Consider the following 21,098-nt stretch of genomic DNA (forward strand, 5'->3'; position numbering starts at 1 on the left):
GTTGTTACTGTGGGTCTTCACATACTGGTTCGATGACACACACTATGCTAGTCTATTCTGTGCAAGCTTCTTCATCCCGCACAACTACTGTAACATACACCCACTTGAGCTTGCGCATTATAGTAAAGCCTAGGTCCCTTCATTACCAAATTAATCATCTCTCTCAACCTATGCCTTCTTTTAGTCAAGATGAGCCATTTTTTTTCTCCCAATTTGATTCATTATTTCTTCATTAGTTACTTTATCTGATCTACTTCATATAGCAACAAATTTTAAAAGCTTCTATTCTTTTCTTGTTTGTTCTGTTTACATCCATATTTTACTTCCTTATAATGTTTAACCTTAGGCAAATGCTTTTAAAATATACTTTTAAACATTTAAATTATGCTAGACACTTAAATTACGAGGGCCGTTCAGAAAGTAACCTCCGGTTGATTTAAAAAAATACACCAAGTTAAATAAAAATATTTTAATATATACATCTTACAACTACATCTTTGCACTATTTTTCTACATAGTCTCCATAGCGATTGAGGCACTTATCGTATCTCATCACAAGCTTTGAAATTCCTTCTGCATAAAAATCACCCGCTTGTGCCTGGAGCCAGCCTGTGACCGCATCTTTGAGCTCTTCGTCGTCATCAAACCGCTGTGACCCGAGCCATTTCTTCAAATGCATGAAGAGGTGATAATCACTTGGCGCCAGGTCTGGGCTGTAAGGTGGATGGTTGATAACGTCCCACTTGAAGGACTCAAGAAGGGCCGTTGTTCTGCGAGCAGAGTGAGGACGGGCGTTATCGTGCAAAAAAACGATACCGGAAGTCAGCATACCACGGCGTTTGTTCTGTATAGCCCGTCGTAACTTTTTTATTGTTTCACAGTACACATCTTGATTAATGGTCGTACCACGTTCCATGAATTCAACCAACAACACCCCTTTGGCAGAAAAATCTTGCGAGGCTTTTCTTGGTTTGGTAGGCGAATTTGAATGTGCCCACATCTTTGATTGTTCTTTTGTCTCAGGGTTCACGTACTTAATCCAGGTTTCGTCACCGGTCACGATTCTGTTTAACAATGGTTCTCCTTCGTCCTCATAACATGACAGAAAGTCTAATGCAGAGGCTATTCTTTGAGTTTTGTGGTGGTCGGTAAGAATTTTGGGCACCCATCGTGCACAGAACTTACGGTAACCCAATCTTGCTGTCACTATCTCGTACAAGAGAGTCTTAGAAATCTGTGGAAAACCAGTAGACAACTCCGACATTGAGAAACGTCGATTTTCACGAACTTTTGCATCAACTGTCTGAACGAGTTCGTCAGTCACCAATGATGGTCTACCACTCCTCTCTTCATCATGAACGTTTTCTCGTCCACTTTTAAATAAACGTACCCATTCACGGACAACTCCTTCACTCATAACTCTTGGTCCGTACACGGCACAAAGCTCACGATGAATAGCTGCTGCAGAATATCCTTTGGCTGTAAAAAACCTTATGACAGCACGCACTTCACATTTGGCGGGGTTTTCTATTGCAGCACACATTTCAAACTGCCACAAAAACTAAACTAGCGCAGGTACGACGTTCACTCGACCACGGCTTGATGCCGACTGACCTGTTGAGTGCGTGAACGCACAGATGGCGTCGCTACTCCCCCCACAACCCGCACTGTGACCAATCGGAGGTTACTTTCTGAACCGCCCTCGTATATAAGATAAGCGACACTACCCAGCTTGGCACGGATAGAATTAAGTATCTATAGCTAGATGACTTCTCTGGCGTAGCAGTAATTTTGTTTGCAGACTACTGTGTAAAGTAATGAATAACATCCACGGAACAATGTTAGGTAACTGAATCTCATCACTTTCATACAACAAAATTGTTAAGTCTTTTGTGACAATGTTTGAAAAGGAAAGTTGCTACTCATCACATAGTGGAGATGCTGAGTTGCAAATAGGCACAACAAAAAGACTGTCACAAATAAAGCTTTCAGCCAGTAAGGCCTTCATCAAAAAGAGACAACACACACACACTCACACTCATGCAAATGCAACTCGCACATGACTGCAGTCTCAGGCAACTGCAGCAGCACTTGTTACATTCCATCCTGGATTTTCCATTGTTTAAGGCTTTTGTGGCCACTCATCGATAAACTGCCTGTTTGCTTCTGCCTTGAGTTCTTCATCCAATGTTTGTATGGTGCTTTTTCTGACTTTTTGTCAGCACAAGTGGCTGGCATTATCAAAGCTTCACCCTCCATTGCTGGGGCGGATGTCAAGCTTGCGGTCACAGATTACATGTACCCAGTGCACCTATGTCCAAGGGCTTTCCCATAGTCATTACTCTTGCTGCCTGCAACAGCTGTTTGTTGCAACACGGAAATCCAGGATCCGTTCACTTTGAGACTTTCCCCTTTCTTGTTGAAGCTGTACTCATGTTTGTGGATTTCTGAGACTTCCCTGAAAATGCAAGTATGGTAGCTCTTCTCCATAGCAAGAAATTCCATGTTGGGAAATATTATTTGTGGCCAGTCTCACACAGCACGTGTTCCATCATGGCTGATTGCTCCACCTGCCCCAAACTGCAGTATCACTTATGTTCAGTGATCCAGATATCGACCGATCATCCAGCAGTTACAATATATACTTTTCGACATGTACATGGGTTGTGGTATATTCCTGACATTGCAAGTGGAATATCTTTTCTCCTTAGTTGACCTGTGGCACTCTTTGATCTTCTTTGTTGGCTTATAAATAGTCTCTATGTCAAGTCTGCACAATATACAGCCAGTTGTCTGTCACTCTGGGATATTATGGCAGAAAGGCCATACCAGACATTTCTTCTTCTGATTTGTCATCGTCAAGTGTGATTCCATGACACATCTTATGTAACTGGTAGAGTACCCATTACCCCTCAGAATGATTTCTATATGTTACATCTCATGTCTGAGGTGCTGCAGTTCAATGTTAATCTTGTGCATATTATGGCTGTTTTAATCACGTCTTAGGTGGTAATTTGACAGTATGTGTCGGTTTTCGATAAACGCTGTGTCCCAGGTTTTAACTATCCATTGTTACCAGCACATCTAGAAAGGGTACCTGCTGGTACTTTTCTACCTGTGTACTTTTCATGTGTCCCAGAAGTCACTGAGCTGTTCCTTGCCATGGCTCCACACAATGCACGGATCATAAACTTTTCTACAGCACACCTTACATTTATAAGAAGGTAAGTCCAGTGCCTTTGCTCTGAAATGTTCTATGTACAAGCAGGCCACCACTAGACTAAGAGGACTATTGATGGTGACACAATCCAGCTGCTCGTAGAAGTTGCCAAACCGCATGAAATTGCTCACGATGGGACAAGTATGATGGAATTTGGTGATGTCTTGTGGGAAATTGGAATCAATATACTCCACAGAATCAATGAGTGGCACTTTAGCAAACAAAGAAACAACATCAAAGCTGATCAGGAAATTGTTCGGTTCAAATTTTAGTTTCTTCAGATTCACAGTGAATGTCCCGGAGTCCTTTATGTATGTGTCAGTCTCTTCCATGTGTGGCTGAAGCTGACAGGCCAAGTGATTCACCAGCTTGAACATGAACGAGGGGGGGACTAGTTGTGTGACAAAGGAAAACTAGTAGGTATCTTTCGACATCTGAAAATGTCTATTCAAATTTCGCACCAGTCGCACAAGAGTGGCTAGTGCTTTAAATATAGGCTGTAACAGTTTTAAGCATTGGTTACCTTTACAGTGACAAAGACATTATAAACACCTCACGGAGTTTGAACGATGTCACGTAATAGGGCTTCGAGAAGCGGGATGTTATTTCTGTAATACAGGAAAGAGACTTGGCGACAATGTAGCCACTGTACATGATTCCCGGCAGCAGAGGCCACGAGAATGCATGGTTGCAAGACGACCGGGCTTTGGACAGCCATGTGACACTACTGAGAGGAAGACCATCGTGTTCAGTGCATGGCCGTGGTGCAATGTATTGCATCTGCAGTAGGAATTTGAGCAGCAGTTAGCACCACAGTGACACAACCAACTATTACTAATCAGTTACTTCAAGGACAGCTCTGAGCCAGATGCCCTGTAGAGTGCATTCCACTGACCACTGCCATTTGCAACTTCAGTGGTGTCAAGTGATAGCTCATTGGAGGGCAGGATGGAGGTCTGTTGCGTTTTCTGATGAAAGCTGGTTCTGCCTCAGTGCCAGCAATGGCCATTTGTTGGTTAGGAGGAGGCCAGTTGGGGACCTGCAACCAACTTCTTTGCACGCTAGACACATTGGATCTATATCGAGACTGAGTCTGAGGTGTGATTCTGTACGATAGCAGAAACACTCTCGTGGTTATCTCGTGCACCCCGACAGCAAATTTGTACTTCAATCTGGTGGTTTGACCTGTTGTGCTTCCATTCGTGAACAGCACACAAGGGCATGTTTTCCAACAAGAACACTCGTCCACATGTCACTACTGTAACCTAACCTGGTCTACAGTGTGTCAACATGTTGGCTTGGTCTGCTCAATCACCAGATCTGTCTCCAGTCGAGCATATGTGGGACATCATTGGCCAACTACAGCTTCATCCACAACCAGCATTAACTGTGTCTGTACTGGCTGACCAAGTGCAACAGGCATGGAACTCCACCCCACAAACTGATATCCAGCACCCGTGCAACATGGTGCATTCATGTTTTCAAGCTTGTGATCAACATTCTGGTGGTTACATCAGTTATTAATGTACCAGAATTTCACATTTGCAAAGACTTCTCAAGCAATGTTAATCACTTATTTATGTTACCTAGAGAAATGTATTCCGAAATTTCATTACTCTAATTATTTTTTGGTGCTGCAATTTTTTTTCCATCTGTTTGTTGGGGAGCCAGGAGCACTTACAATCTTTGTGCAACACTATCCTTATGGATTTTTGGTAATCCAGCTGAGGTGGTAGTGCTTGTGTATTTCGCAGGTTTCTCTGTAGGTCTGCCGAGAGAAAGGATGCCTTGATTAACTGATTCATAATTTGTGTGATCTGTTGTGTCAGATCTATGCTTAAGTTTTCAGCATGTTGTGTGTGGAAATAGAAAAAGACCAACTGCTACACTTTCTAGATATAATGGTTCCAAGGGATAGTGAAAACCTGGGACACGGAGTATATCAAAATCCAATACACACAAACCGATACTTGTATGAACTGTCAAATCACCACGGAGCCAGAAAAGAGGCATTATTAATGTGTTCATACTGAACACAAGACAAATATGTGAGCTGCAGGCCTTCAAATGTGAGATGAAACACCTAGGAAGCATTCTGAGGAAGACTGTGTACTCCACCAGTTACATAAGAAATTTCACAGAATCAAACACTCAACAAAGAGAGACATCAGAAAAAGAAATGTCAACTATTGCCTATCAGCCATACATTCCCATAGTGATGGACAGAATTTGCCATATATTGTGCAAACATGACGTAAAGATTATTTGTGAACCAACAAAGAAGATCAAAAAGTGTCTCAGCTCGGCATAGGAGAAAAGGGATGCACTTGCAATGTCAGGAATATACTGCATACTGTGTACATGTGTAAAAGTACATGTTGTAATGGCTGGACGATCAATCAACAACAGGATCACTGAATGTAAGTAGCATTGCAGCTTGCAACATGTGGAGAAATCGACCGTGGCAGAGTACACGCTGTGAGAGACTAACCACATGCTGAAATTCACTGTCATGACAGTTGTCGCTGAGGAGAAGAGCTACCGCACCCACTTATTCAGGGAAGCTACAGGAATCCATAGAAATGAAGAAAGTCTCATGGCGAATAGATCGTGGATTCCAGTGCTGCAGCAAGCAATTGTTGCAGCTAGCAAGGGAAGAACCACAGTGGTGATGACCACAGAAACGCACTCTGACGTTGGCGCTTCAAGTACATATAATTCCAGGCCACAATCTTGACTCAAGTCTGCCACCAACAATGGAGAGTGAAGTTTTGACAATGATAGCCACTCATGCAGGAAAAACATCAGAAATATTATCAAACAAACACTGGCCAAAGAACCGAGGACAGAAGCCAGAGGGTAATTTGTTTTGTATCAATTATACAATATAAGTACTGCACACCAGGAAAGTTATCTGCAGTCATGAAAGTTGTGTGTTCCAACTGAATTAGCATTTGAGTGGCATCTCATTGCAATACTAAGAACACACTGTGACATGTTTGCAACCAATATAATTACTGTATGCAAATCTTTCATATGGAGAGAGAGGGGGGGGGGGGGAGAGAGAGAGAGAGAGAGAGAGAGATAAATTGGAGGGGACACACAAACACACAATCATTATGCAGATTGTAGGCCGTAACAACACTCCTGTTGTTAAACACATTATACACCCACATGCACTGTTAAGACCCACTGCAAAAATTCTTTATTGTGGACACACTGCAGCACACTTTTTCACTGTGCCGTGTGAAGAATTGTGTCCACATCTAAGTTTGATTTAAAAAAAAAAACTGAAAGTTCTGTCATTTGTTGAGCTACTGAAAAACATATCATATGTAAACAAAGCAAAGCTGCATATGTTGATGCAGCAGAAGTAGTTCTTCGGAAAACATTTTACTTTAAGCATAAAAAAATAAAAACCACATATTTTGCTATGCAACTGACCTCAAATGATTGAAGGGAAACTATTGGTTAAATATATTTGATTATTTTGCATTTTAAGCCTCATATCACAGCCTGATGAAGAAGCAATAATCTATTCATAATTGGACATATTTATGAGACTTCGAAGTTCAGTAGCTCACTGTATGTTCCGCCAACCATGTGTAGAAGTATATCGAAATCATCTGTAGTCATCCACAAGGAATTCCTGAATCTTGTTCAAGAAGATTGTTTTCATGTCTTTATTATCTTTAAAAGACTTCAGCCTTTTAATCACTAGTGGAGCTTTGTTTACCAGTCTTCTCACTAATGCTAGTATCACATACCTTCTGCTTATTGTCAGTACATGCACTGTGAACAGTTCTGCGTCCACGTTGTTCTGCCATTCACTGCTAGATGGTAATGGCATCATTTTCACAGTAGTGTGACTAATTCTTTATAATTCAGCCAATTTGCATGAAATATTTCCACACACAAACCTTCCACATAAATCGATCTACTTGTCAGCAAAAACCATACCAAATCCCTACAGCAGCTGCCAAGATTACTCTGAACGTACAGAAGGACGTGAGCAAGGGACCTCAATTTATATATCTAGAGAAGTTACCATATTACTTTTTCAGAAAACTTTTTCTTGTTAACGGCAGACTGCATTTTACATCCCTCTACTTCAGCCATTGCCAGTTACTTTGCAGTCCAAATAGCAAAACAATTCTATTTTTTGTGTTATTTCCCAATTTAATACCCTCAGCATTGTCCGATTTAAATTGACTACACTTCATTACCTTGTTTTACATTTTTTTTTCTTTTCTTCATTACCTGTTTAAAAACACTATCCAGTTCATACAACTGTTCTTCCAAGTTCTTTGCTGACACAATTACAGGGCCACTGGGAACAGTGGCAGATACATATGCCCCGCCCCCCCCCCCCCCCCCTTAAAGGGCTGCCCGCATTGCCACCCGCGCAGCCCCCAACAGTCAGCTATTCTTTCATTTCTTTCGTCAGTCGACTCGACTGAATCGAGTTATCATGTAGTTGTACTTTCCTATGTAGTATGCACATCCACATCATCGTATTTTATACATTTCTGTGTGGCACATAGATAGCTCACACACACCTACGAGAAAAGTTGTGGCCATTCTAGTGATCTTGATAAGTTATTCTGTCTGGTATTAGTTTGAGAAAAGTTGTGAATATTCTACTATTTTGTGATTAAAAAAGAGACTGATGGGAGAGATTCTTCAAATGGTTCAAATGGCTCTGAGCACTATGGGACTTAACATCTTAGGTCATCAGTCCCCTAGAACTTAGAACTAGTTAAACCTAACTAACCTAAGGACATCACACACATCCATGCCCGAGGCAGGATTCGAACCTGCGACCGTAGCAGTCGCGCGGTTCTGGACTGCGCGCCTAGAACCGCGAGACCACCGCAGCCGGCGGAGAGATTCTTCAATACAAGCAAATGAGCATAAATGCCCTTAATGATCGTTATTCTGCTATGCAAGCATTGTCGCTGTACAAAATATTTGCTTGTCTACCTGCAGCTAGGTAAGGTAAGGTAAGGTAAGGTAAGGTAAGATAAGATACTTTATTGTCACATAACATTTTTTTATACAATCCTTCGATTGAGAACATTGGTGACTTGTCAGTCTTTAACCTAAGCTGTTACAGTATTTTATATACTTCAGGAAATACGTAATACATACAATGCTTATTATAATAGAAATACAACATTATATTTTAAATCTTTTCATAACTCATTGAATCATTACCATAGACTTCACACACCTATATGAAGTATGGATGTACTGAACAGAATACAAACCGTCATTCAAACTATAAGTCTATATATAAACATGAATATACAGTGAACGTGTATACTTTGTATCTATATGGCTTCAAAAGTATACCATTTGTACTTGTATCCTTACTCCCTATTCCTATTTATAAATTCTTCTAAACTATAACATTTGCTTTTTAGGTATGTGCAAAGGTCTCCAATGTGGATTCCCCAAATATTGACCTTATCTTATTTCTGATCTTCAGAGCCATGTAATATGGGGTACTTTCATATAATGTGAGTCTGTGACAAGGTAGCATGTATTTCAATTTATGTCTAGTTTCATAGGCATGTGCGAATGTATTTCCTTCAAACAGATGCGAGTTTTTCTCTTCAAATAAAAGTATTTCATATATGAAGATGGAAGGGATTGTCATGAAGTCCAGACTTTCGAATAGTGGTTTGCATGAATGTCTACTATTAGTTCCTGTCATTGCTCTAATTTTATATATACACTTTTCTTCACCGTGAAATCCGTTACTTCGTGTAGTACCCTCATGGCATAAACTAAACTATATAATCTCCTCAGTAAACTGTCCAAATGGTCGGCCCATTGCAAGTTTTTATTTAAAGTTATCCCGAGAAATTTTACAGAATCAACTGTGGTCAGTTCTTTATCTGAATACTACTGCTACAGTAGAAAGAAGTTTTTCAACACTGCAGCATACGGAGATATGGCTGAGGTCGACAGTGCAGGAGGATCGACTTACTGGCTTAGCTCTGTTGAACACTGACCGTGTCATTGATTCTCCTATTGACGATGTAATTAACCAATTTGCCAGGAAGAATAGGTGTTAGAATTCATCATTTAAGGAAGTGAACCACAATTGTAACTTTTTTATATCATAGGGTGGCATTGTCTTATCTTTGTATAATCAGTTTAAATAAAACTTTCTTAAACTTTGCATCTGACTTGATTACTTTTTATTACAGTAAAAGTAAAGGTAGCTCAAGATATCTTTCGCGCCACTTCCTTGAGGTTTTTCTGTATCCGCCACTGACAGGGAAACAAGTTTTAACTTCTTCACCTTCTCAAGATTGCATTTTGGTTTTCTTTACTGCATGCACAGTGTACAGGCTGAAAAACACCGGGGATACGCTGGAACCCTGCCATGCTACCTTCAGAATCACAGACAGTAATCCAATCAACATTTTTCTAAAGCTTTCTCTAAATCGGCACACGCTATAAACGTAGGTTTGTCTTTCAACTTAGCATCTCTTAAGATATACATCATAGTGTGTCATTACTGACTCACAGTTCCAAAACTGATCTTCCCTGAGGTCAGTTTTTCCCAATCTTTCCACTCTTATGTAAATAAATCAAGATAATATTTTTCAGTTGACTGTGAGGTAATATTCACACTAGTCAGAAATTGTCTTCTTTTGGAAAAGGAATAGTTACATTATTTTTTGAAGGAAATGTGGGCTTTTTCAGTGGATTTCACTGATTAAATCCTCTTGGATTATCATCTGAGTAGCAGTGCCATGAGTTTCATATTCATCACCTTCATCTCAGTTCAAAATAGCAAGTGGGAAACACACCAAAATGTTGCAATAAACTGACTGCTGGTAACCAAAAAGATTTCATCAATTCTTTCTAAGCCTAAAGATATTCTGCCTGCCTCGTATATCTTGCACACCAGGTGGAACAGTTTTGTCAAGGTAGGTTCTTCCAAGGACCTTAATAATTCTGACAATGTAATTTACTGCAGGTGCTTCGTTTCAACTTAGGTCTCCAAGTTCTATGTAAAATTCTCCAAGAGTATTGCATTCCCCATCTCATCATCATCACTCATTTCCTTTTATAATGCATCTGTACCACAGGAAGCTCTGTTCAATAGTAGATTATTTATACATACTCCAATAAATGAAATTTACAAAATTGCAGTTCTCCATGGGTGTTACTACACAGTCCGAAAATTTGAAAATTGTGGAAAGAGGTACCTGGAAAACAGTAGTAGTATTGGTAACAACCACAGCTAATAATCAGAAATATCTTCTGAATGAAAAACTTTCCACGGTGTTTTACTGTGCAGGCTTTCACAAGTTGCCCTGGAAACCCCTTTCAGCATGATCCAACGTGAAAAAAATTAAATTCTATTTATGCCCTTGAAATAAATAACTGGCAAACTTTTAAGTTCTCCAATGCCAAAAAGAAATTACTTTGCAGACAGAAAACTTTAGGAGTATGCATACCCCAGTAAAGGCTGACTGTCTTCGAACCAATCCAAGGTTGCTTAGAGAATTCAGAGTTGTTAATGAAAGTGGATAACTACATTATGTTTTCACATTACAGTACTATAAAGCTTTTGCAAGAAAATCATGCTGAGATCTATAGTGCATTACAGTAATGTCTTCTCATTTTGCTGAGTTCAACGTCTTACTCATCATATGGAAATGCTGACACTTTTTTAGATGGGCTGAGGGGAGGATATGAAGATGTACAAGGGGAATAGTGACATGTTTCTCTGAACAAACTAAAATCAGAACAAGGGGTATACTAGCAAATTCGTTTGTAAATGAAATGATAATTAAATGGACACCCTAGCTGCAAACAGGCATTGATGTACTTCATTGGGGACATGTTGAAAATGTGTGTCCCGACCGGGACTCGAACCCAGGATCTCCTGCTTACATGGCAGACGCTCTATCCATCTGAGCCACCATGGGCACAGAGAATAATGCGTCTGCAGGAAGTTATCCCTATTAGGCGCACTACGAATGTAGTGGTGTGGACATGTTGGGAATGTGGATCTCACGGGGAGCGTGCAAGGGATAAGTCCCTGCAGACGCACTATCCTCTGTGCCCACGGTGGCTCAGATGCATAGAGCATCTGCCATGTAAGCAGGAGATCTCGGGTTCGAGTCCAGGTCGGGGCACACATTTTCAACATGTCCCCAATGAAGTACATCAACGCCTGTTTGCCGATAGGGTGTCCATTTAATTATCATTTCATTTCTAGCAAAGCTGCATGGTCATCCATGGTAACTGTTCTTTTGGGAACAGATACTACAGTCATATATAGTTAAAATTCGTTTGTGCTGGAGTCAACAGCATTGTTCCTTGACACATAGGGTAATGGAGATTGAAATTGTTATATCACAGAATATTTTACAATAGGCACCAACCGAGTGAGGCAGTGCAGTTGTTAAGACACTGACCCCATATTTGGGCAGATGGAGATCACTCTGCCCGGTCCCCTAATTTAGGTTTTCCATGGGTTTCTTAAGTCACTTCACTCAAGTACCATTTGTACTATCCTCTTACAGCAAACTTATATATTTTGTGTAGGTACATTCTTCAGAATAAATAACCTATTTATTTCTTTTTTTTCTAATTCTCTAATTTGCTTAACATGAATAACATATCTACCACTCCACACACTAACCTGTGGAATGTCATGAAACTTCCTGGCAGATTAAAACTGTGTGCCGGACCGAGACTCGAACTCTAGACCTTTGCCTTTCGCGGGCAAGTGCTCTACCACAGCATTTGAAAAGTTTGCAGAAGAGCTTCTGTGAAGTTTGAAAGTTAGGAGATGAGGTACTGACAGAATTGAAGCTGTGAGGAAGGGTTACGAGTCGTGCTTGGGTAGCTGAGATGGCAGATAATTTGCCCGCAAATGCAAAGGTACCGAGTTCGAGTCTCGGTCCGGCACACAGTTTTAATCTGCCAGGAAGTTTCATATCACTGCACACTCCACTGCAGAGTGAAAAATCTCATTCTGTAGAATGTCTTTTTTTTTTCCTCATGACAACATCCTCACAAGTAGTACGCGTCCCGATATATGCAAATGGGAGGCTATTTTACTCAAGAGGATGCTACCATCATTTGACGATATAGTACAGCTGTAGGTCTTCAGAAAATGTAACAGCTGCTGTTTCAGTTTGTTTTCATTACCAACACAGAATGACTATGCTGACTAATGTTACAAGGGTATGTGACTCAATCACCCAGATTGTTGGTCTGTCCCTTTTCGGGAACCTTATGTTAGTCCAGCCTCTCCGCAGATACCCCTATGATTTAGAGTTGTGTGTAAGCTGAGAAATGGCGACATAAATACCATTGCCATCACTGTGGTTCATGTAGATGTAATTAAAGTGGAAATATCTGTTCCACTTATGAGAGACTACACACATAATGGTCACACTAAACCATTCCCAACAGACGAAAGCTGGTAATAAATTCTTCCATAAATTTAAACCTTCCAGTCTTTTTCTATGAACATACCTGACTATACTGTGCCAAAATAGCTTCACGAATTCTTCTTTCCTCATCTGTGTAAGTTCTCTGAACAGTTGTTGGACGAGCTTGAGATTCCATGAGTTTTGCCAGTTTTATGTCCATTGCTTCTGCTCCTGCAACTTCCGCTTCCTTTACCGAACTAGCTGCCTGAGAAGTGTTTCGCCACTTCTCCAGAATCTCTCTGCAGTGGTTTCTAATACCATTTTCCTGGGGAAAAAAAAAAGTTATAGTGAATAACAACTGGCCATGCGAGAATCACACCTATTAATAGATCTTACAATGACGTTATTTTGGCAAAAATGAGCATATAATGAAAAGCAACTTTCAAAACAGCCATAAAAAATTAAAAACATACTTGTCACACAAATGAAACAGGTGTTCATATCTAAGTTTTTATTAAGTGAAAGGCGCACTTTCACTATCTATATGACATAACAAGCCAAATGCATTATTTGACTTTCAACTGTCCAATGTTTTCCATAACTGGTATAGTAGTTGTCACATATCACTGAAATAGAATGTTATAACAGATGGCCATTATCAGAACACAGCAGTTTAGACACCCTGAAGACTGCTCCCACGGCAGTGGAAACATCAGTATAAGTGTTTCTGATGGTTTAACATAACATGGCCAAGTACCCAAAAGGTTTTTATTCAGAATGGCTGTTTGTTTTCTTTTCTTTTCTTTTAGGGCGCAAAACCAACTAGGGCAATATGCGCCCATGCCAGAATGTGGAGGAAAAAAAGAGAGAGAGAGAGAGAGAAAAGCAACTACATGTTAAGCCCAATTGACAGAAGGAAAGACAAGTAAAAACAGGTTCTTGGAGAAAGGTCCATAAAAATGCCAGAGAAACAAGAGATCTTGAACTAAAGATTAAATGTCCTTCACCATATTGCTACAATGGATAAAAAGTAAAGTGTGGTCGATAGTCTGCGTGTCATCCGCTAAAACTGCAGATAACTCAAAACGCAGACATAAATAGGAACGTAAGGTCGTGAAATTTACAGCAATAGAGTGAGGCTGGAGTAGTGTCCTTAGGAATCAGGTTGCATGAAGTTAAGCTGATGGAGCAAGAGCCGAAAGCAAACTCCAGGAGGAAACAGAAGATGGGTGTGCCCATACTTGCAATCAAAGGAGTCATCGAAGGAGGAGGCACAGGATGGGTGGCTAGGCATGGCAAACAAACGGCATGCGTATCTGCTGAGAAGGAAGTCACAGCAGTACTCCGGATGCTTTTGCAAACAGACTCAATCGGGCTAGTGTAAAAGCTACCATGGCCAAATGGATGCCACAGTGGTGGATTGTATTGAGATGGCGTAAGGTGGAAAGATGTGCAGATGCATACACGAAACACCCATAGTCCAGTTTCAAATGGACAAGGGACTGGTACAAATAGAGGATGGTCCGATCCATTCCCCAGGAAGTACTGCTGAGGACACACAGGACACTGAGGGGCAGTGTACAGCAGGTGGCCAGATAAGACACATGGGAGGACCAAGAAAGTCCCCTATCATGCATAAGCCCCAGGAATTTCCTAGCTTCAACAAATGGAAGAGCAACAGACCCAAGACACAAAGATGGTGGAAGAGACCAACTGTGCCACCAGAAATTCAAACAAACAATTTTATCAGTTGAAAAGCGGAAGACATTGTCGATGCTCCATGTTTAAAGACGATTGAGACATAGCCGAAGACACTGCTTGAGTAGACAAGTCTATGAAGAACTGCAATAGATGGCAAAATTGTCAACAAAAAGGGAGCTGTAGATGCCCGGTCAGAGATAGGTCAGGAATAGAATTAATGGCGACAGCAAAGAGGAAGACTGAGGGCAGAACCCTGAGGCACTCCGTTTTCCTGGATAAAGGTGTCTGACAAGGCAGAAACAACACATACCTTGAAAACTCTGTCTTTCAAAAAGTCCTGAAGGAAACAGGGCATGTGGCCATGGAAGCCCAATGAGTAGAGAGTACGGGGGATACCAGTCCTCCAGCAGGTGTTGTAGGCTTTCTCCAAATCGAAAAACACAGCCATAGTCTGGTATTCCTGCAGAAAACCATTCATTCATGACATGGGTTGACAAAGTGACAAGATGGTCAACTGCAGAATGGCGTGCTCAAAATCCACACTGTGCAGTGGACAGTAAAATGTGAGACTCTAGCCGCCATACCAGCAGGCTTGAATCATACATTCCATCACCTTGCAAACATGGCTGGTGAGAGAAATAGGGCACTAATTAGAAAAAGGTGTTTGCCATTACCAGGTTTTGATATGGGTACAACACTGGCTTCATGCCAGCATTTGGAAAACATAACCTCTGCCAAAATGTGATTGTACATATGAAGGAGAAAGTGCTTCCCCGCAAGAGAAAGGTTCTGCAACATTTGAATATAAAAATCGTCCAGCCCTGGGGCTGAGGATCGGGATGAAGTGAGAGCATGATCAAGCTCCATCATAATAAAAGCAGCCTTGTAGCACTCACTATTCTGGGAAAAGAATATCGCCCGAGCCACCTCCACTTGTTTCTGATGGAAAAAGGCAGGGTGATAGTGGGAGGATCTTGAAATCGCCACAAAATGGCGGCCAAGGTCTTGGAGATAGCAATAGGGTCCACTATGACATCATCTGCTGCTGTCAGACTTTATTTTGGTCCCAGAAACCCATCTGACATTGGCCCACACAATGGAAGAGGTAGTGGAGCTGTTAAAAGAACTTGTAAATGAAATATAGCTAGCTTTTTGTTAGCCCGAAGAACACAATGACACTGTGCACACAGCTGTTTATAATGAATGCAGTTTGCCACTGTAAGATGACGGTTAAGAACACAGAGAGCACGTCTCTACTCGCAAATTGCGTTGCGTTATGCCTCAGTCCACCAAGGGACCAGGACACAGCACAGTAAAGAAGAAGCGCAAGAAATGGAAAGTTCTGCAGTGGTAAGGATAAAGTTTGTAAGATATTCTACCTGGTCATCACAACTGGGGAAATGTGGTTCATCGTAGGTTGCCAGGGAAGAATACAGCCTCCAGTCGGCCTTAGAAAGCTGCCATTTTGGTGTGCACGTAGGGGGCTAGGAGACTGCAAATGAATAGCACATGTGAAGTGGTTGCTCGAGTACGTGTCTGAGAGAACAGACCACTCAAGATGATGGGCAAGCTGGTCAGTGTAGAAGGAGAGATCCAAATGGGAATAGGTGTGCGTGGAATCTAAAAGGAACATGCTCCCATGTTAACGCAGACGAGGTTAAGTTGATAGAGAAGGTCAACCACGAGGACACGTCTCTGACAGGTTCTGGGAGTCCTCGGGAGGTGGGTCAAAGCAGACTGGGAAGAAATGTGGGAGCTCAAAGCGGTCATGAGAATGCAATTCTGTTTCCTCGAGGCAGAGAACTAGCAGACGCTGCAATTCTAAGAGCAGCCATAAGTCCTCTTTGTTGGATCAAAGGACACAAATGTTCCACTGGAGGAATGTCATGACGAGGAAAGTGGACGAAGGAAAAAGTGAAGTGTTACCTCAGCGGCTGCCGAGTGCCAGCCTTCGAAGACTCACTGCTACAGGGTACAGAGGCTGGAGGATCCTGCTCCATAAAATCTAGAGGTGTCAGCATTCTCCTTCTGTCGGCCTACGGAGTCCAGGGCAGAAAAATGGTTGGCAGTGCACACCGGTGACATGGAGGTCAGCCGGGCGAGGGTATCACGTCGCAACACTGTCAAAAATTGATTTCAGACTCAGCGAAGGAGAAGTCTGCTTGGAGTCTTTCCAGTTGGCAGAGGAAGACTCAAATGTTTGTTAGCTGAAGGGACATACGGTTGTGTAACAGGTTACTTCAACCCATGAGGTGAAAGTTTGGTGGCTTGTTGCACAGCTGGAGGAGATGGGGATGCTACTATGACACTGGGCGATTGTACAACCACGGTGCTGAATTTCAGGTCACATGTCTGCATGGCCATGTCCTCTGTGGAGTGAGCAGCAGCGAAAACAGTACTGCAAGTGCTGGATGGTAGAACACAAGGTTTACGACTAGCAAACAACTTACGAGTGACCGGTAAAGCATTTTTTCCTTCACCTGGATATCCTAAACAGTCCGGCTCATCAAGATAGGCTGGACATTCTTGGAAGGTGGTGGCATGGTAACCATTGCAGTTTGTACAGTGCAGAGAAGCAGGTAGACAATGGCCCTCATGAGCATCCCTACCACAGGTTACACATTTGGCCGGATGTCAACAGAACATCTGAGTAACAATGACACTGATACCAGTGCATCGGGTTCAAAATGTATGGTCAGACTATAACTTCATAACCTGCTTTGATCTTTGACAGAAGCACCAATCTATCAAAAGTGGGAAAAAGAGTGCATGTGGGCACTAAGGAGGCATCTACCTTTTTCATCACCTGATGGACTACAATGACACCCTGATCAGCGTTACATTTGGATTTCTGCCTCGGTCAGACCATCGAGCAGCCTAGTGTAAATAACACTACAGGGAGACTTCAGCATTCGATGGGCCTCGATACAAACAGGATAGCCACAGAGGAGCAAAGCTGCAAGCAGTTGTGCTTGAGAATCAGAAGTACTCTCCGAAAGCAAAGTGTCATTTTGTAAATGAGAGCAGGATTTCACAGGGCCAGTAACTGCATCAACACCTTTCTGAATAATAAACAGATTTACCATAGCGAAGGACTGACTGTCTTCAGTACGTGAAACCACAAGGAACTATGGTGCACCTGAGAGGGGCTTTGAATTGTTAGTCTCATTCCATTTATGTTTAGTAGAAGTTGACTGAAGAAGATGATGGGCTCACTGCGAGGAAGAGGAAACCCCCCCGATTGCCAGCACCTCCCGTGCTTGTTCCGACTGGGGGCACCCTTAAGAAGGGGCACACCCACTTTAGGTGATCGTTCACACCTCAATGCATACCTTTCTAACACCTGACAGAGGGACCAGTCAGCAATTGGGGAAGGTGGCAGCTCAGGCAATCACCGCTCCTTGGGTCTCGCCTTTACCAGGGGGGTACATGCGAGCCCTACTGTCTACCCGGGGCTGGAAATTGCGCATTACCCAGCCACCTGTTATGCATCAGACGTATGGGCTGGGCTTCAGGAATGCACAGGGAAAAAGAAGAAAAAGGGAAACCTCAAACACCAATGTGGAGGAAGGATAGGAGAAGGGGAATGGAGAAAGAAAAGGGGAACAAAAAACAGTGGAGAGACTGTTCTGATATCGGCTACTGAAAATGCAGAACACATTTCCAAAAACATTCCAGACATGTTCCCCAAACCAGGGGGAAAAAAAGTAGCAAGAGGATAGACATGCAGCAAACAATGTTGCAGAGGTTGGGGCCCCATGATAGTCAAGCATGAACCCACCAAAGAGTGGCGAGCCCCCAGGGGAGAAAAATGGCTGTGAAAGCCTATGACAACTTACAAAACCAGGGTGGTGATTCTTCTGGGAAAACCTGCAATTCTGAGGGAATTACAAGTACCCTGGAAAAATCAGGGAAATCTCAGGGAATTTCACACACACACACACACACACACACACACACACACACACACACACACACAAAACCTGGAATTCTCAGGGAACTTTTTTTCCAAGTTTGAGTAGCCATCCTGAAAAATGACTAGTTTCAAGCTCGTTCTGTGTTAAGATTTCTCTCAAGATTGATGCTAATCAGTCAACATACAATTCCATTTGGAATTTATATTCATGGTGAAATTTCATGCACACTGCCTTCATCATGTCTCTTGTCTGTGATCATGAACTGGAAAAGATATTTTTGGCTTCACACTTCTTGCATGTGACTTTATTACAATGTTTTAGCCACAGCATTCAATGGAGGAACAAGACAGAACCCCTGTTTACATTTAATGAAAGGTGCACAAATCTTGCATGTAAGTGTTTCAGAATTCTACAACATAATTTTGATGAAAGAGCTTTGTACTGTAAAGATACTGTGCTTCTCCTTACTCAATTTTAGCTGGAAATGTTATGCATATAAGCTTCACTTCAGTAATTCAGTATTGCAGGAGTGTATACTTGTCAGTAAAATCTGACAGACCAATGACTACTGCTGCATACAATGTGGAGCACAACATACAATAAGACTACTAATAAGCAGAATTACTCATTACTTTCTTTTAAAATTCCCACCCTTATAACTTAGCACTTTTTGTTGACCATGTAGCTATAATACAGGCAATACTTTTTGAATGACTGTTCTCATGTTGCTGTTTTTGATTTAATTTAGTAATGGAGAGGTTTAAAATTTTGTAGAGCTATGAAAAAATGCGCAAAGAAAACATTTTGCGCCACCTACATATCTGCAAACACGAATGGTTTTAGATTCAAGGGGGTCAGACACTGAAAATTTAATGTTTAAAAAACTTCACTGTGAAACAAATCCAATACATTAAAACAAAATAAAGGCAGCCTGTCAAACTGCATAACTGTGAAATCATAATCTGCTGTTGGGTAACAATCAATTCTGTGTTTCTCCATCATATACATTGTAACAATGTGACTATAGCAACTTTACAGACACTTTTTATTTTCCATTTAGAGTAACAGTGCTAGGTCAATTATGTAAAAACATTGGCTGAGTGATGAAATTAGTGCTGCAAGTGGGAGAAAATCCTTTTATTGATTGTTAAAAATACTTCATGTTGATAAATAGCCTCCATGTAGTATTTCAATCCACCATGTGATGGACTATCTGGTGGGAGGTTGGTGACAGCATCGTAATAGGATCATTCCATATCAAATCACCCAATAAAAAATAAATTTTACACCCACCTCCTTAGATTTTCATGAAATTTGGCTCAAATGGTTCTAATACCATTCTGACAACACCTGCAAATTTTTTTTTGCTGTATCTCATAGTTTTTTTTTTTTTTACAAATTTTTAAAGTTTTTATGTTTTGCGTTTTCCGAACCTTCGGAAATGGTAAATTTAATTTGTATTCAAAACTTTAAAATTGCTTATCTTAAAAACTCTTTTAGATAACATCATGAATTTTTGCAGCAAGTTTATTTATTATACATATTTGAAGATAAAAATGATACTATTAAAATATATTAATATTTTCTATGAAAAAAATATATATGTATTTTTTTTATTTTTATTTTTTTTTTAATGGATGTTTTATTTTATAAGAATTGCAATATCTAGAGTCTCAGACCTGATAGAATACTCAAATTTGTTTTAATTTACTCTTAAACATATAGGCTACTTGATAAAACAAAAATAATGATGGCTTTTTAACATGTTTATTAATTATAGTAGATTACATTAGAATTGTGTACAAAGACAGTGTACTTACGACACTTATGTATAACCCAACTGATTGCTTGAAACATTGAATTTTTTCAGTAATTTTGTCTTTTTAATAAACATTAATGCTGATTCAAACAGTTTTTCCACTTCATCCAAGAGCTTTCAGTTCTTTTGATACAGTCTTTTTTGAAGTAATACATTCTTCCAGTGCCGCTTGATTGAGGTGTGTCTACTACACAGACTATGAGCTCCAAAGGCACTATGCAAGAATCTTCTCTTTCACGCCAATAAAATGATGCAGCTGGTCCTGAAGGATGTAGAAATAGAATTTCTGCATCTTCTCCATCATTGAATATTGTTTTTACCAGTCCAAAGTACCAGTTACCATCATAATTTGCAGCCACATGGCTATTTATGGATGGTTCAACATGAACCCAATCAGAAGAAGAATGGAAAGAAAAGACTAAGGAGGGTTTTACACTATCTGTAGTCCTTCTAATTTCAAGGTTGTTTGTTGGAACTGGTTTGAAGTTATGAAAACTTCTTGTTCCAGGAATGGTTTGGGTTGCTGAAAAAAGTTTTTCTAGTTTTTACCGTAGCAAATCAGCTTCTTTTTTGTCTATAAAGTGAAAATGAATGTTCTCAATATTTTTTTCACAAAACTTGTACACATCGATTGCTGTCATTATTTGTTCTTCGTCTGAAAGCTGTAGACTGGCTTTCCTTAAAATTCTTTTAATAGTTCCTCCAAGCCATCACAAATTGACTTCCCACGACTTGTTGCAAAAAAAAAAAAGAGTGTTGGGCCTTCAAATTAAAGTCTCTCAAGTGTTCAAATTTTTAAAACGGTTTCTATTTTTGTACTGCCCAGCACAACCATCTGTAAAGTAGTGAACTGAGTCAATGTCAGTATGATGTAATGACAGCCACTTTGTAATTTCTTTTTGTACAAACTTAACAAAACCAATGTCATGTTCTTGGTCATCACTAATAAAACAGTGGTTGGAAACAAAAACATTGTTTTCCTCATTTCTTAGAAAAACTCCAACTGGGTGTAGAGTACAACCACCTCT

General features: G+C 40.8%; 1 protein-coding gene across 1 annotated transcript in view; it reads right to left on the minus strand.

Annotated features, from left to right (window-relative positions):
• The window catches only part of LOC126259267 (coiled-coil domain-containing protein 43), a 54,267-nt gene that overhangs the window by 13,171 nt on the left and 19,998 nt on the right, over positions 1-21,098 (minus strand). The window contains exon 2 of the mRNA XM_049955901.1: positions 12,737-12,958. Coding sequence (XP_049811858.1) covers positions 12,737-12,958 — 222 coding nt within the window. The remainder of the gene's footprint in view (positions 1-12,736; positions 12,959-21,098) is intronic.

Source organism: Schistocerca nitens, chromosome 5 (assembly GCF_023898315.1).
Source record: "Schistocerca nitens isolate TAMUIC-IGC-003100 chromosome 5, iqSchNite1.1, whole genome shotgun sequence".
Lineage (NCBI taxonomy): Eukaryota > Metazoa > Arthropoda > Insecta > Orthoptera > Acrididae > Schistocerca > Schistocerca nitens.